Source organism: Lissotriton vulgaris, chromosome 11 (assembly GCF_964263255.1).
Source record: "Lissotriton vulgaris chromosome 11, aLisVul1.2, whole genome shotgun sequence".
Lineage (NCBI taxonomy): Eukaryota > Metazoa > Chordata > Amphibia > Caudata > Salamandridae > Lissotriton > Lissotriton vulgaris.
The window spans coordinates 97,816,108-97,834,368 of record NC_141699.1 but is presented as its reverse complement, the minus strand read 5'-3'; the positions used below and the strand labels follow the sequence as shown (position 1 = coordinate 97,834,368).

General features: G+C 46.7%; 1 protein-coding gene across 4 annotated transcripts in view; it reads right to left on the bottom strand.

Annotated features, from left to right (window-relative positions):
* CABIN1 (calcineurin binding protein 1) overlaps nt 1–18,261 on the bottom strand; it is a 1,446,726-nt gene that overhangs the window by 886,188 nt on the left and 542,277 nt on the right. For all 4 annotated transcript variants that reach the window (XM_086942778.1, XM_086942776.1, XM_086942775.1 and 1 more), the window contains exons 18-19: nt 11,738–11,974; nt 9,278–9,446 (exon numbers count right to left, since the gene is read on the bottom strand). In XM_086942778.1, the coding sequence (XP_086798904.1) occupies nt 9,278–9,446; nt 11,738–11,974 (406 nt within the window). The remainder of the gene's footprint in view (nt 1–9,277; nt 9,447–11,737; nt 11,975–18,261) is intronic.

Here is an 18,261-nt window from a genome sequence, read left to right as displayed (position 1 = left end):
CCGGATGATTGCACATTGTTGTCCAGGAAGAGTCTTCGAAGTATCACAAGATAGGAGGCTCCTCCCCTGGACTACAGTGCGCATGGGCATCCTCCCCATCTTCAGATTGTTTTTCGCCATTGTGGCAGAGATGGAGTTTAATACAGTAAGTGATGACCATGCCTGAGAATAATTCTGAGTGCTACAGCTGCGACAGGCACCGGGGAGGAGAGCGGGCGATATGAATGTCAGCAACCCTAGATGCCAAGATCAGATGCATACTGGTAAGTAGCATATTTCGTTCGAGGCATGTGGGCTGCTGAATTCATATCTGTGCATCGAATAAATAGCAGTTACCTCCTTAGCGGTGGTTGCCCGTGCCAGCTGCAGCAGTCTGAAAAAGAGTTTTGAGAACAGCCTGTCCTACAGCAGCTTGCTGTTTGGAGTGTACATTTACGCAGTAGTGTTTAGTATAATGTGTGTATGGTGGACCATGTGGCTGCTCTACATATATCCTCTAGAGGAATGTTACCTAGGAAAGCCATGGATGCCCCAAACTTGCGTGTGGAATGCGCTCTTGGGGGAACTGTTAATGTGCGTTTAGCTTATTGATAACAGAACTGTATGCACTTAACAATCCATCTGGCTATACCTGCTTTGGAAATGGGGTTGCCTTTGTGTTGTGGGGAGAAGGCAAAAAATAGTTGCTTAGTTTTCCAGAAATCCTTTGTCTTGTCAACGTAATACAGGAGAGCTCTTTTAACATCTAAAGTGTGCAGTGCTCGTTCTGCCACTGAATCAGGATTTGGGAAGAAAACGGGTAGCTCTATGGTTTGGTTAATGTAGAACTGTGACACCACCTTAGGCATGTAAGTGGGGCTGGTACGCAGCACTACCCTATTAGCGTGAACCTGTATGAAAGGCTCTTGAATAGTTAGTGCTTGAAGCTCACTAACTCTTCTTAGCGATGTGATTGCCACTAGAAAGGCCACTTTCCATGTGAGAAACTGTATCTCACAAGAGTGAAGAGGTTCAAAGGGTGGTCCCATTAATCTGGTGAGAACCACGTTGAGATTCCAGACAGGAGAAGGAGGATGTCTGGGAGGAATCACTCTCTTGAGTCCCTCCATAAAAGCTTTAATGGCTGGCACCCCGAAAAGAGAAAGATGCTGTCTGTTTTGAAGATAAGCTGCCATTGCAGCCAAATGTATCCTGATGGAACTGTATGCCAGATTGCATCTGTATAGGTGTAGCAAATAACAGATAATGTTTTGCGTGGACGCATCCAGCGGATTTATGTCATTATTGGAACAGTAAATGACAAATCGCTTCCATTTGGCCGCATAGCATGCCCTGGTGGTAGGTCTCCTTGCCTCCTTGATGATGTTCATACAGTCAGGGGGTAAGTTGAGGTAGCCAAACTCTATGACCTCAGGAGCCATATTGCAAGGCTCAACTGTTGCGGATCTGGGTGCTGAATGTCTCCATGGCTCTGAGTGAGGACACTGGGAGTGAGGCGCAGTCGTTGGTGAGGCACCACTGAAAGTTCTAGGAACGTGGTGTACCACGCCTGCCTTGCCCACGTTGGAGCAACGAGGATGAGCGTTGTCGCAGTTTGCGTGCCACTAGCGGGATGAGCGGTGCTGGAGGAAAAGCGTACGCAAATCTGCCTGACCAGTTCATCCATATCGCATTGCCCTGAGACTGCGGGTGTGGGAACCTGGCAGCGAAGGTTTGGCATTTTGCATTTTTCTGTGTGGCGAATAGGTTTATCTCTGGATGACCCCACTGCTGGAAATATGGTTGGAGCATCGAGGAGGGTATCTCCCACTCGTGCATTTGATGGCTGTGCCTGCTGAGCAGGTCCGCCATCTGGTTGTCCTTGCCCGGGAGATGTTCGGCGAGGAGGAACATGTTCCTCTGAATGGCCCACTTCCACATGCTCTGGGCTAGATGAGACAATTGTGGAGAGTGAGTGCCTCCCTGCTTCTGGATGTAATACATGGCAGTCATGTTGTCAGTCCGGATCAGCACAACTTTGTTGCACAAATGCAACTTAAATGCCTTTAGTATCATGAAGATTGCCATCACCTCCAACAGGTTGATATGCATAGTTTGCTGCTGCATCGTACATAGTCCCTGCATGGTATAATGGAGGACATGCGGTCCCCTGGAGAGATGCGTCCATTGTCAGCACTATTTGTGGAACAGGCTCTTGGAACGGTCGTCCCCTGCAAAGGTTTTGTGTGTTCCACCAATGCAGTGAGTTGTATGCACGACGGGTCACCAACACGAGGTCTTTTAGATGTCCATGAGCCTGGTTTCACTATCGTGCTAAGCACTCTTGAAGGGGACGCATGTGCAGCCTCGCGTGCGGGACTATGAAGATGCAGGAGGCCATCATACCTATCAGCTGCATAAATACCTACGCTGGGAGTGAGTGCTGGGGCCTGAACTTCTGAATTAGCAATTGCATGCTGTTGACTCTGGCAGCGTTGGGCTGCGCTGTCGCTGTTAGAGTGTTTATTGTCGCACCTAGGTACTGTTGCACGTGTGCGGGTTGAAGGTGTGATTTTGGGTAGTTTAGTGAAAATCCTAGACTGTGTAGGAGGTGAATTGTGCGGGACATGTGGCTGGCACACTGCTGGGCTAACTTCGCTTGGACAAGCCAGTCGTCCAGATAAGGATAGACATGGATGTCTATCATGGATGTGTTGTCTCCGAAGGTGCGCAGCCACTGTCGCCAAGCACTTGGTGAACACCCTGGGGGCAGTAGTGACCCCAAAAGGCAGGACCTTGAACTGGTAATGCTGGTTGTTGACGGTGAACCTGAGATATTTCCTGTGGCCTGGGTGAATGGGAATGTGGAAATGTGCATCCTTCAGGTCTAGGGTTGCTAGGAAGTCCCCCTGACTGAGCAATGGCAGAACTTGTTGTAAAGTCAGCATGTGAATATGTTCTGACAAGATGTACTGGTTCAGGGGTCTGAGGTCTGAGGTCTAGAATGGGCCGGAGAGACCCGTCCTTCTTTGGGATTAAGGAGTACAGTGAGTAGACCCCTGTACCTTGCTGTTCTAAAGGCACGAGTTCTATGGCCCCTTTTTGCAGCATGCAGAGTACTTCTTGCTGCAATAAGTGCATGTGCTCTGCGGACATAGGACGGTGCCTTGGGGGTATGTTGGGAGGAGTGGAGGTTAGTTCCAGACAATAGCCGTATTGGATAAGTTGTCTCACCCACCTGTCTGTGGTAATGCCTTCCCAGACTGGCAGGAACTGCTGGAGTCTTCCCCCGACCGGTGTTATATGGTCCGGGGGCAGTGACAAGGCGTCACTGTTTATTGGTGGCGGAGGATCTGGCATTGTTATTTTCACGTCCTCTTCCTTTGGTGCTGTTCCCACGATATCCACCCCTGTTATTTTTGTTATAGGTGGTCTGTGTGCTCCCCTTGTTGTATTGGGCTTGCTGCAATGCTTGACCTCTAGAGGCTCCCCTGTTACCGTAGCGACGAAAGGAACTGCCCCTGAACTGCTGCGACTGCAGAGCCCCCATGGATTTTGCTGTCTCAGTGTCTTTCTTAATCTTTTCAAGGGTCGTGTCTACATCAGGACCAAAAAGAAAGTCAGGGTTAACTGGCTGATTGAGCAAAGTTGTTTGGATCTCTGGTTTGAAACCAGAGATGCGGAGCCAGGCATGACGTCTCAGCATTACACTAGTGTTGATGGCCCTGGCTGCCGTGTCTGCGGCATCGAGTGCACACTTGATGGATGCATTTGAAATCAACTTTCCTTCCTGTCTCAGCATTTCTGCTCCCTCCTTATAAACATCAGTAAGGTGTTGCATTAGCTGCTCTAACGTGTCGTAGTGAGCCCTATCGTATCTGGCTAATAGGGCCTGTGTATTTGAGATCCTCCAAATATTAGCCGCTTGAGCGGCTACACGTTTGCCAGAAGCTTCTAAGATTTTGGATTCTTTGTCCGGAGGAGGAGCATCACCACTTGTCTGAGAGTTTGCTCTCTTGCGAGAATTAGCCACTACTAGGGAGTCCAATGGGAGCTGGCCCTTGATGTACGTAGGGTCCACAGGCGCAGGCCGATATTTTCTTTCAATCCTTGGATTGACAACCCTGGCCCTTGTGGTCTCCTTGAAAATGTCAGTAGCATGTTTCAGGACACCCTTTAGCATAGGCAAAGTCTTTACTGATCTTTCTGAGGTGAAGAAAGTATCAAACAAAGTCCTCCTCCACTGGGTCAGCGTGCATTTCCACGTCATGGTTATTTGCCGCCCTTTCAATTAAAGCATTAAACGCCGCCGTGTCTTCAGTAGGCGATGTTTTGACATTATAGGACTGAGTATCAGGCGTAGTGTGTGGCTCATCAGGGTCAACAGGGTCAGTCCAAGGTTAAGGTTCCTCTTGATCCATGTCAGCAGGATAAGTAAATTCATCCTCATTGTAACCTTCCCCCACATCCTCGTTGGTGCGTGTGGGAGAATAGGCATAGTGCTGGGTATATGACTCCACAGGTTCAAAAAGAACAGGTGAGGTGGCAGAATCCCTTTTTCTTTTGAGAGGGATCTTGTATGACTCCAAGGGATGTTCTGGAGCGATTATCTGTTTATGAATGGTGAGCCTGCTAGAATCCGAGTCGATGGAAGGCTTCAACTGATTATCATACGTGGGTGCCTGGAACACCACCTCCTCCGGAATGGACTGAGACCTGGAAAGTCCCGACACCTTTTTGGATGTTTCAGTGCTTTTTTGTGGCTCAAACGCTTTGGGTCGAGCGGTCGGGGGCAGTCCGTATTTAATTGGTGGAGGAATCACCGAAGATGAACCGACCTTTTTTTAGATTAACGTCGTCTTCGATCCAATCGGCTTCGATGGATCACCAGCTTGCTTGCAGTCTTGCGTCGACTCGAGCTCATGGTGCGCAGCAGGTACGGCCTTGGGCTTCGACGCGATATGTTCTTTCGGGTCGGGTTTGGTCTTTGACTCGAGGCTCTTGCTTAACATTGGCTTGGAGGCCGTAAGCTTCGGTTCGACAGTCTTTTTAGCCTGTAGTCCTTTGCCAGTGTCGCCATGTTTGGACGTCGACGGCGTCAGAGTGACGTGCTTCACCGTAGAGACTGGCTTCGGCGCCCCGCTCTTCGGGCCGACGCCCTCTTGTGACCCCGAGGGGTCGATGACACTTTTAGACTTGACTGGAGCAGAGGAGTCCGATGGCGTCGATCCGAGGACTGTTTTTAACAGTTTCGGTTTCAGCTCTGTTGGTTTCGGTTTCGGTTTTGGTGGATCGACCGATGGCTCCTTGGAAGTATTCTTAGCCGGGCCTTGACGCGGGGCTATAGAATGTTATGTTATGTTATGTTAAAACACCATTAGGTTTCTTGGCGCTTGTGCTGAGGGAGCAGTGAAGAGAGCGTGAGAGCGGAAACTAATTATAGGACTCGGTAAAGAGGAAGGTTTTGAGAAGGGATCTGAACCTGGAATATGGAGAAGGCAACCTAAGAGGAAGGGGAAGGGAGTTCCAAAAAGATGGAGGTAAAAATGAAAACCTAAGGCCACCGTGTTTCTTCCTCTTAAATCTGGGAACTGATAGCAGGGCCATATGGGATGACCTAAGATTGCGAGGAGGAGCATACGGGTGGAGAAGGGAGGAAATAAAAAAGGGACCGTGGCCTGCAAGAGATTTTGAAATGATGCAGCCTAACTTGAACTTACAGCGAGCGGATACCGGGAGCCAGTGGAGACTTTTTAGGAGAGGACGAACGTGTTGATCTCTAGGTTGGTGGTAAATCAGGCGAGCAGCCTGATTTTGGATCAACTGAAGTCTCTTGAGTTGGTAGTCAGGAATGCCTACATACAGTGCGTTTGCGTAGTCAAGCCTAGAAATAACTAACGCAAGCAGGGCCAGAGTAAGGGCCTCGGTAGTGAGTAGGCGAGAGATTTTGCGAATTTTCCTGAGTTGGAAGTGGCTGGAGGACACTACTGCGCTGATCTGGGGCGTCATAGAAAGATCGTTACTAATGACGACTCCCAGGCTTTTGGCTGAATTAACTGGGCAAGGGGGGCTGCCCAGACTTGCCGGCCAAAAGGAAGGTTGCCAAGGATTGGAGGGTCCCCCGACAAGAACCAGCTCGGTCTTGTCGGGGTTGAGCTTCAGGTGGTTTGAGCTCATCCAATTGCTAATGAAGCAGAGCGTGTTTTGAAAAGTAGTAATTGATTCGTCAGAGGAATCAATGGTAAAGACCAGTTGAATGTCATCCGCGTAATTAAATGAAGACCCACGAAGAGAACGGATTAAAGGGACCAGGTACAAATTAAAAAGGAGGGGAGACAAAGAGGAGCCCTGCGGGAAAATGTGGATTAAGATCTCGGCTAAGGCCTTCCGGCGATGCCTCGACCTGAGCCTTAGAGAGCACAGTGTCAATATTAGGCCCCGCGACAGCGGGTCGGCCTTGCTCATCGCTCGAGTCGTCATCGACGGCTCCGATGGCCTCTGCGTCGTCTCCTACCTCGACAACGTCTTTATCATGGACGTAGTCTTCATCGTCGTCCATACCGAAGTTAGAGTCTTGCTCCGACGCGGGGTCCGACTGCTGTTCAGGATCCTCTTCATCGACGCCTTCATCGTCATTGGCCTCGAAGATGTTCTCCTGGTCAGGCGCCGCTTTCTGCGCCGACTGTCGAGCGGCGCATCGAATTTGAAGCGTCTTCTTCGACCAGAACTTGGAACAGGCCATACAGCTGGCCTCGTCTTGGTCCGGGGATAAACATTTATTGCACACTGGGTGCACATCAATGTGAGGGTATTTGGAGTTGCAGACGGGGCACCTCTTGAACGGGCTCCGTTCCATCGTCGTCGTAGTTCGGGCCTTTGGTGTCGAAAAGGCAAACGGCCTTCGACGTCCTGTTGAAAGAACTAGATGAGTACAGGCACCTAATGAGACAATACCGACGCCCGAAGGCCTTTTGGCCTTGCGAAAAGTGTTTTATACCGATTCCGAACTTGAGTCAAGAAAGTACATCCGAATCCAATGGCGGAAAAAAACAATCTGAAGATGGAGAAGATGCCCATGCGCACTGTAGTCCAGGGGAGGAGCCACCTATCTCGTGATACTTCGAAGACTCTTCCAGGACAACAATGTGCAATCATCCGGACCCAACACTAGGCGGCGATCTATGCACAGATATGAATTCAGCAGTCCACATGCCTCGAATATGAATTTACTCATTTTTAAACCAGTTGAAGGAAGCATTACTTCACTGGTTTGAAGATGGACTTCAACATTTTGATCACTTTACTGCAAGTGACCAAGCTCAGAAATGAAGTTCTCGTAAGTCTAGAACCCAGGAAGCTACGTAAAGCCTGGTGGATCGGACTTCACTCCTACACTTTTTCACTGTATTCAGTGGCTGCTTCAAAAGTCTCAGGCACCAAATCTACACCAAAATCTCTAATCATTTGTAACTGGCTACTATTCGACTAAGGTACACCAGCCCTTTATGCCTTTTATGGTATCTTTGAGCATGCAACACATAATCTGTGGCGATTCTGTGCCTTTTGCTTACCATTCAGAGCATAAACCACTATATGTCCCAGAATCTCTGTTCCCAGTATAGAGGCCCAGTCCGTTGGTCATTGGCAGTTCCAACTATATTGTTAGCACTTCGATTTGCAATGGAGGCTAACTGCATGTGGCATCAATGAAAGCAAGCAGGATGGAAACCCTCTGAGGTGCTCCGTGCACCCCCACAGAAAAGTAAAGATGGGCATCTAGATTACTCAGTTCCAGGGGTAGTTGGGAGGGTGGTGCGTGGATATCCCTAACAATTATTTGTCTCCCTAATGCTACCATGTTTTCTGGGGGAGGGGAAAACCGCAATCTCCGATTCTTCTCTGCAATGTTTTCTTGATGTGATCCCGGAGGTGGAATTATTACTTGTTTGCACTCTTAGGGGCTCATTATGATGGCGGGCGGACTTGGTCAGCCCGCCACCATAGCAGTGTTTGAAACCACCCGCCAGACATGCGGCGGTCCCACCACTGCTATTAGGATGTGCCGGTCATTCTGGCGGGCGCACCTTGGGCCTTTATCATTGCGGATGGTGCTACTGCTGGCTGCAGCACAGTCCACAATGATAAAGGTGCATGCAACGCATTTCCCTGCACCACGTGGCAGGCACCATGCGGTGCCTGCAACTGGGTGCATGGAACTGCAGGGGGAACCATGCGTACCCCCAAAGTGCACCCCCCCACACACAGTGGGGGCGGGGCCCGTAACGGGCCCCCAAAGGCAGTCTCCGCCTGTCTTTTTGCAGCAGGATATCCGCCGCAAAAGGACAGGCGGAAAGGGATACCGTATTCCCTACGGCAGTGCCTGCACGTCACCAACACAATGTTGCCCGGGTTCAGCAGGGCAGCCGGAAAAGGACCACCTTGCGGAACCATAGCAGACGGACTTTCCGTCCGCCACGGAACCATTGTGATTCCCACCACCATCCTAATTTGGCAGTGGGAATTTTCTGTATGATGGCAGAAGGATAGCCACCGTCGGCACGGCGGTGGCGGTCCTTCTGCCATCATAATGAGCCCCTTAGTTTGGTGCATAGAGACAAGTCTGGTTGATTTATCCGCTCCTTTTGACACAGTGGCCATTCTATTAAGCTGAAATGGGCCTGCTTTACCATAGTTTATTCTTTGCTTTCTAAATAATCGTGGTCTGATGAGTCCTAAACTATGTCCCTTCCTCTCTATATATGGTCTACCACATGGCTCTGCTTTGTCCCTTGCCAAGTTTTAAACTGTAATTTATTTTTAATCATAAAACCCTAAATATAAACTTGGTCTAAAAAATCTCTAGCATAACAAAGTGCACAGTTACACAGGTTTCTGTCATTCAATAATTTATCAACTTTAAAAGAATTAAGAGCTGGTTCTTTCGATCATGGAATTCAAACCGCAGAACTAAACGATGAACACAGATCTCTACTGCAGGTGCCCAGCTTGGTCATCTGTCTGTTCTGAAACATCACTCAGCATTCAGGGCACCCAAATCAGGGGTGTTAATAGTTATTTGCTTTGAAAAGAAGAAAGATAAGTAAAGCAATCAAGAAAACAACCTAGTGAATTTATATTTATTTTCTATTTGACACTACTTGCACAATAAACATCTGCAAACATATATATGCAGAGCCTGTCCGACAAATACCACAGCCACACACCAGCCTAGTAACGTTCGTCATTTCTGAAAACTGCTCACCAAACAGCTCACAAAGTAAGCATAAATGAACTTTACCTTCCCCAACCTGGCTCTGGAGTCTCTGCTGGCAGAGTGACCGGAAGGCATCCTCCTCATGCTGGATGATCCTGTGTAGAATGATCCATGGCAGCACTGAGGACACTAGCAGCTCTTTGGGTCCTCCTCCAGCCGGCTCTTCTTGGATCGCCATGCTGCAGTCAATTAGCTTGGAACAGAAACAGATGATTCATGGGAACCATGCTAGAGAAATTGTATCAAAGCAAGAGACATTTGAAAGACAAAGAGAGCAATGATCAGCATGCCTACTAGACTACAACCCCTAAAACATGCTTCCAGATGTCAGCTATTTGGCCTGCACCAACTGGTAAAAGTCATTTGGAAAACAGGAAGCTTGTACAGTGGCATGATGGATGCCAGAAGGGGAAAACTTATAGCAAAACACCCAACGCCGACTTTGCCTCTTCCATCATGGTAATCAGGACTCTAACTCAATAAGGAGCTTTGACATCATGCTGGGGCCATATGATAGCAGTTGTTTTTTTACCCTCTCCTTCCTGTTCGGACAATTGCCTCCGTATATAAATGTGCTCTGATGCCACTGCAGGGTTTCTGGTAGTGCTCTCAAAAATCTCCAATTGAAAAGGAAATATCTATTACTGGTGGCAATGAAGCTGACAAGATTGTTCACAGCAGAAAAGGTGCCTTTTGCTGCCTTTCTGCAGCAGAGCAGAAGTTGATGGGCACAAACTACTTACACAGAATTGTTTCTGAGTGTTCAAAGAAAAAAGGGGCAAATTTAGTAGGACAAAAAGTGAACCACAAAGGCATGCAAGAGCAAACAAAGTTGACATTCAAATAGGTATGCCATGCTCATAGACAGCACAAAAAAGCAGGTGTTTAGTGTCAGTATTATAGCAAGTTGTCAGTTAGGGATTTTACTAATCAAACCTAGACCAGCTAGGAAATCGGACAATGACCATCATCAGTTAAAATGTGCACCCATTTCAGTCGATATTAAAGACATTTCTTATTATGTACAAAGCCCTCATTAATCCTAAAAAGAAGTAGAGTTTCTACTAACCAAGGCATGCGAATAAAGGTACGATGTTAAATAGATTCCATCTTTGCCATTGAAGTCTCAGTTAAATACATAAGTACTAAATACTGATAAATGTAAAAAAAGAGCTAAAAACAATGCACAGGTTTTATTGATTTTCAAGAACATTTTTATTATACATCAGGCAACTGGAAGATGCCACAGAGCATTTCGAGTGAGAGGACATGGACATCGCAGTAGCACAGCTGAGCTTGTGGGTAAGGCAGAAAGTTCAAAAACAAATAGAGAGAGGGCAAAGAGACACTCTCAGTCCCCCGGGTTGAATGTATCAAACAAAAAGGAGAGTGTCATGCGCAAAAAGATCTGTGTATGAACACTGAGGCACTGTTAGAAATTCCCTTCTAAGGACACACTGGAAATCTTTTAGGGATTTTTTGGAAGCCCTCACTCACCAACCTGGTTGGTGACATGCTTCATCATCAGGCCCACCAGGAGAAGCCGAATGCCTCCCTGGTGTGCTACAACGCCAGATTACTGCGGAGCTGGTTTTTGTGACAGTGATGTGAAAAAGTGATTTAAAAATGTCTGAAACTGTACCAAACAAAAAAAAATTAATCACTGGTCAGTTTAGACATGGTTAAAAGATATATGTGGGAAAACTACCATAAATTATGATGGAAGTTTCCACTTATAGTGGGGTCAACATGTTTCTGCCCATTTAAGTGTATGATTTACTGGGCTTTTTTCAGGATCGTGTTGCGTGTACCTCGGCGGTATGGGCGCGCTAAGGCCCACCCTAAGCAGAGGACGTGTAAGTTAAAATGATGCTAAATGTGTAAAAATAAGTGCAAGAAAACAAACCACAAGTTGTGGGAATTACCTCAGTTGTGAGGAACCTGTGTTCCGAAGCAGGAGCAGCTAGGTGCCGAGCGGGTGCTAGGCGTTGCGGGCAGTGTGCCATTGTCGCCTCCACCCCCTCCCGAGACCTATGGGGCGTGGTTCTTTTAAAATACAAACTACACAGGTTCCTCACAACTGAGGTAATTCTCACAACTTGTGGTTTTTTTCTTGCACTTATTTTTACACATATAGCATCATTTTAACTTTCACGTCCTGAGACGAGAACTGATGTATGAAAGTTAAAGAGGATTTGAGAATTGATGCATGAAAGTAATGAAGTCAAACAGTAAACTCTCTCTCTCCAGACAATTATGCCCGCATTTTCTAATCATAAAAAGATGACTTGTGTGGGCAGAGCAAGACACATGAGATATTGATTTATAGATATTAAATAGGCAAAGGACGGGGACTCTGTGCTAGAGAAGAATTATAAGGTGAAACTAACAGAACGGTTAGGCGAATAACGACATTTGAAGCTGTGTAAATTACAAATTTGCCAACCCCAAACCATCTCCTACCCCTAGAAGTGTCCTTATTACCTGGATGAGATTGTTTGAGAGTCGGATAAGGCCTGGAGTGATGGAATTCTCTCTCAGGAAGCCACTGTCAGCAGACAGGGAGCGATCAATACCAGTCAGCAGCTGAGTGATCGTTGCAACCCACTCCTCCTTGCCCGTAGCTTCCGTCAAGTTCAACATTTGCTGCATGGCCTCATTCAGGGAAACCTCGGAGCACTCAAAACACTGCCTGTAGTTCTCTAGTTTCAGCAGGGAGTCCTGTGGATTGGGTTGAGGCAAATGTCAGTCAATGGATACTAGAAAAGTATCCTATGCAACACAACACATAACATGGTGAAGTACAATGCACCACCTAGAAATTAGTTAAGAAAATAACTGCCTTTTTCTAAGATAATTAGTGTAAGAAAATGGCAATGAAGAGACTTTGTACAATGTGAATCCAAACCACATAAATTAGTAAACATCTTAAATGACTGACAAGTATATCCACTTTCTGGAGGGTGGTATGAAATGGCAGTAAAAAAAGATACTAAACTAAACATCATTATACTAAACCTTTTTACGTTAGACTTCGGGCTGCTGTACATGCTCTCTATCCAACATACCCGGAGGAGCCGTTGGCGCTCGGGGCTTTACAGTTGCTTTACACTGCCACGGACAGGGCTAAATTGCTTTCTAAACTATATCGAGCTGCGCAGGAAGATGAGGGCGGGGGTGCAGTCCTAGCTAGGGCCAGATGGGATAGGAGTCTCCCAGAACCGTTGAGTGATGACGAGTGGACCGAATGTTGTGCTATGACTGGGGGATATGTGATTAATGGTAATTTTCGTCTTCTGCATTATAAGTTTATACATCAGTGGTACTGCACACCGGTTCAGCTGGTTTGGTTTGGCCTTCGAGCGTCTGCTCAGTGTGTCCGGTGCGGAGAGGATGACGCTGACTTTGTGCACCTGGCCTGGGGATTCTCACGTGTGTATGACTTCTGGAAGGCGGTGTCTGAGACGCTCACTGCCATGACATCAACTGAAGTTGCGTTGGATGTGCGCCTTTGCCTCCTGGGAATTGCTTCTGGCATATCAGCAAAGTCTAGACGGATCGTTGTGTTGGCACTCCAATTGGCTAAACGGAGAGTTGCTATGGGATGGGGAGGGAGGAGAGCGCCTGATGTTCAGCTGTGGCTGAAGGACATGGCTTACTGCAGGGATCAACTGAATTGCTACTATGAGGGACTGCCAGTGAAGGCGCGACCACGGGATATATGGGCTCCATTTACGCTCTATATGCTTTCCCTGGATGACACTGATAGCGAGAGGAGTATGAGTGCCGACTTATCGGAAGGAGGCGGTGAGCCCGAATGAGCGCTGACTGAGTGAACGTGTGCCGTCTGTCCTGCGTAGTGTGACTGAGCTGTGGATCTATTTGGAGGTTCCACATGCAACATAGATGGACAGCGTGACCTAACTGCCATACGTATGCCCGCTGTTGTTTGTACCATGGTGGATAGACCTGTCAATGACTGCCTACCCTGTTTGGTGACCATCTGCCACCTCTGGGGTTGATTACCTCTTGGACACTGTACCTCACAGTCTCGGAATACTCACAAGGACCAGGATCGGGAGGGTTGGGGGGGAGTTGGAATCTGTTATTGCCTGAGTTTGGTTCTTCAAAACTGTAAAATGAGACCGAGATTCCATGAGGGCGATACGGCCACAGTCTTCTGGTGTACTTTGAACATTTCATTCTGAACATCTATTGTGCCTATATGAGCTGTGCCTTTCTAAGCTAAACACTTATACCAGTGATGTCTGTTCCTAGGCTCGTCTACCTTGGCTGGTACACTGATTGCGGCCGGCCCTACCAGTGGGTTGTAGGCACACCGCTGTGTATATGTATAATGTGCAATAAAGGTCTACCAAAAAAAAAAAAAATACTAAACCTTTTTCATCTGATCAGCAGTGACGAGCCAGAAGCATATTGTGACATCGAGCAGAAATTAATAGCCATGTCTTTAAAAATTCCAATATCAAACTGCCCATCAGTGAAGTAATAACGTTCAGGTGATAAGACACAATCAATGATGCAGCCAAAAAGGGAGGGAGAACAAATGGCTTCATGAATCCTGGGGGTTTGTAGTCGCAAAGTGTCGAGTCACAAAATCACAGTTTTTGTAACTGAAAAAGACAGAGTCACAATGTACACAAGGAACATTATGAGCAAAAATGTACACAATGTGATTCCTTGAAATTGGGAATGAGGAGGGGCATAAAAGTGGTGCCTTACAAATTGCAATAAAATGCATCACTGCTTTGTGACTACAACTGTGATGCTAAACTATTGATGACATATTAACACATCAAAAGTGGTGTTATTGCATTCGCAATGTGGAAGCTGTCAGTGAGGGACAACATCAGCTTTTGTAATGTGACTCAGGCTTTGGGGGAGTATTGGTTTGTCGTGTCTGCTGCATGCTTCCCCCATTACCCTTCGCGTCAGTTTTTTTTAATTGAAGCTCCTTTATCTTTAAGTGTCGAGGCTGCAATTAATAAAAACAGCTAAGGTGAAAAGGGGGATAGAGGTCTTCTGTCCATTGCAGGTCTCAATTCCTGCATCCGCTAGCATTTGTAGGGATTCACAAACAGAATCCCTGCCTCAGTAATAAGTGGGGTGGGGATTCTCTGAATCCTACAGAATGCGATACATTTTAGTATATCTGTCGTAGCACAAAAATAATTACGTGTCACAATGCAGATGCTGACTAAAACTAAAGCTTAATTTGAGTACATCAGGTTCTAAAAGGAAGATCTCATTGCAACTGTTGGAATTTCCTTCAACGTGGTCCTCAAGCTCTTTTTCTTGGTGTCTATTATTTGCAGGTGATAGTGTTGGAGTACAGTTTTGTAGATCGTTCTATCTATGGTTTAGTTGTAGGGCCTCGATTTTCATTCAAGCTGTTTGCAGTTTCATTTGGTTTCTTGGAGGTCTTCTGTGTACCAGCTGGCCTGCTTTTGGATCTTCTTTGCTTGCTGTGTTTGATGAGTGCGAGGGAGTCTGAGCAGTTCTTGATCCAGTTGTTGAAGCTGTCGGTATCCTTGTCAAGGTTATCTGTGGGGCTTGGTTGCTCCGGGCTGAGGACTTTGAGCAAGTCTGCATCTGGGATTCTACCCCAGCTTGGAATGTTGATACTGGTTGCAGTGTTGACTTACGGTGTGCAGATTTGGAAATGGATAATGGAATGGTCGATCCATGTGGGCGGCGTGGTGGAGTTATATTTGATACTCTCGTTGCTGGTGAAGATGGGGTCCAGTGTATGTCCAGCAGTATGTGTTGGTCCAGAAACAAGCTGGGTGAGAGCAATGTTTCCCAAGATTTCAAGAACAGCATGGAGAAGGGCTAGTTTCTGTCTTCCAGATGGAAGTTAAGGTCGCTGAGGAGGTTGTAGGCTCTGGAGTTTATAGTGAGCGGGCGATAAAGTCGGCGATGTGGCTGGCGAAGGTGGTAGGTAGGCAAGGGTCCCTTTCAGGGTGAAGTTTTCAGAGATTTGCAGTTTGAAGTAGGGGTGGGCGGAATTTGCGTAGTCGCGCAATGTTCCGCGAAACGGTAAAAAATCTCAGCGAACATGCAGAAATTCCGCGAACACGCAGAATTGCTGTTTGCGATGCTTTTTTCCTGTTCGCGATCACTGTTTGCGTGCTCGGGGAGAAACCTATTGCGAACAGGCATTTTGAGAACGCAAACAAGCAAAAAATTCCGGGAAGCAGCGGAACGCAGGATTTTGGGCAATTTGGCATTCTCCGCGGAACGCAAAATTACCCAAATTCCGCGAGTGGAACGGAATTTGCCACCCAGGCCTAGTTTGAAGTGCAGATGTTTCAAGAATGTAGTAGCGTTCTCTGTGGAATTGAAAAATTCCTTTAAATTACTGAGACCTCCTCCTAGCTTGTGAAGGCGTTCCTGTCAAGCGATCTTGTAGCCCACTCGGATTGCCGTGGCGATGTCAGGAGCCGATGTGGTGTTGAGTCCGGTTTTAATGATGAATAGGATGTCTGATGCATCGCTGCTCAGCAGGTCCCAAATTTCGGTGGTGTTTGCTGTGTGTTTGTGCGTTTAGAAGCAAGCATGCAAGTGGGTGCGGTCAAGCGGGTTTTCTGTGGTGTAGGCGGAAGTGGGAAGGATAAGTTACTTACCTTAATCCTAGTTCTCTTCCAGGGGTATACTCATCAAAGTCATAAGCACTGAATAGTCCCACCCACATGCAGGGACCCTGGAGCAATAACAAAAATATATGCATTTACACTTGTATATGGCGACAAAGGAATAAACAACTTTTTGCACTCAACTTCGGGTCCGTATCTGTACTTGGAGCAATCCGATTGATGACGGAAGAAAGTGATACACCTATATATATATATGAATATATATCTAATATGCATATTTAAAATATGCAGTCTAAACCATAATACTAGACTCCAATATGCCAACATTGCATTGGAATGGTTCTCATTTCAAATACTTAAACATAAGAAATAACATTTTCATGACGCAGAGAAAATGCCTTTAACTTTTTTTTGAACATAGCCTTTATTTTCAAAGGAAAAAGGCAAGGTAATAGTAGGCAGAATAGCCTAGAAGGCTGCAAATAGAACACTCAGAGGCGCCGTGCCTTTAAGACATCCAGGCTCCCATCAGGTCCCATAGGTGACAGTTGGGTCATGTCTTTTTGACGGCGTATAACATTGTATTCATAACATGAGCAGCAGATATATTCCTATAGACATGGTATTCGTCCGGGGAGGAGGGAGGGTTGCTTATGACTTTGATAAGAATACCCCTGCAAGGTAACTAGGATTACAGGTAAGTAATGTATACTTCTCTTCCAGGGGATACTCATCAATAGTCATCAGCACTGAATAGAGTAGCAAGCCCATCCCTGAACCCTGAGGACGAATTTCAAAACCTGTTTTCAATCATGTATTACCCAAATAAATTTCTAAAGGATGCTTGTCCAAACTTAGCATCTGCCTGAGTATCGGAATCTGAGCAGTAACGGCATGCAAATGTGTGGACTGAACGCCACGTGGCTGCTTTGCAGATCTCTTAGATAGGTAAGTTTTCAAGCATAGCTTTAGTAGCAGCTTTACCTCTCGTTGAGTGAGCCATCAGCCTGCCAGGGAGCTGTTTGTGTACTAGCTGATAGCATAACATGATGCAAGACACTATCCATCAAGCAATGGACCTTTTAGAGGAGGGGAAACCAGTGTGTAATGGACCATAGTTAACAAAGAAATGGACCGACTTTCTTATACCCCATGTTATATCCAGATATATTTTCTGGATCTTAACCCCTTCCATGCTCATGATGAGCTCAGCTCGTCATGCAGCACGGTTGAGCTGTGCTGATGACGAGCTGAGCTCGTCATGATCAATGGACTTGATGAGCTTCCAGCATAAGAGGGGAAAAGCCTTAGCAGCGATGTGGTTAAGAGTGTTGAAATTCTAACGCCCTCTCAGCAGGCGTGGTAATCTTAGGAACAAATTTGCGAAGAGTTATCGACTGATTAATATGATACTCCGAGATCACCTTAGGAAGTAAACTCGGATGAGTCCTCAACACCACTCTGCTAGCATGGAAATCGAGATAAGGCTATGTAGAGCATAAGGCCTACATCTCGCTCACCCTGCGAGAAGATGTAATCGCCACTAGAAAGGCGGTCTTCTACAAGGGGTATTGTAGAGAAGCTTTGTGAATGGGTTCAAATGGGTGGGGGGCGGCAATAATTTAGATAGGACCACATTAAGTTCCCAGGTAGGAGAAGGTAACCTAATTGGTGGCTAAATCTTTTTTAGCTTCTCAAGGAAGTCTTTAAAAATTGGCATTTGAAAGAAAGAAGCCTGAGTGGGAGACTTTCTATAGGCTAAAATGGCTGCCAGATGTACTCTGATAGAAAAGAACTGTAAGCCTGCTTTAGCTAAGTAGAATAGATAAGGTAAAATAACCTGTTCTTGGCCCTGGATAGGGTCATGACCATTAGTTCCCATGGATAAAACCGCTTCCATTGGAAAGCATATGACTTTCTCGTTGAAGGCCTCCTCGCATCCTTAACCCCTTCCACGCTGATGACGAGCTGGGCTCGTCATGGTGTAGCCTCCTCGCACGCTGATGAAGAGCCCAGCTCGTCACGTAACATGTGTTTTGAAAAATCTCAGCGCAGGAGCGGAATTCCGCTAGCGCGCATGAGGTTAAAGATCTGCATACAGTCTTACGAGAGGCCTAAGTATCCATATTGGAGGAACTCAGGAGTCATGCTGTCCACTTCAGTGACGGTAAGTTGGGATGAAAAAACGTGCCCTCCTGACTTGGCCAGTAAATCCGGATGGCATGGAAATCTCCTGTGAGGCACCTTGGACAGATTTAACAGGTCTGGGTACCACCACTGACGAGGCCACTGTGGTGCAATCAGGATCATCTCTGTCCTGGACTTGTAAAGTTTGTTGATCACCAGCGGTATGAGAGAGACTATTGGAAAGGCGTGGAGTAATTTCTTTAA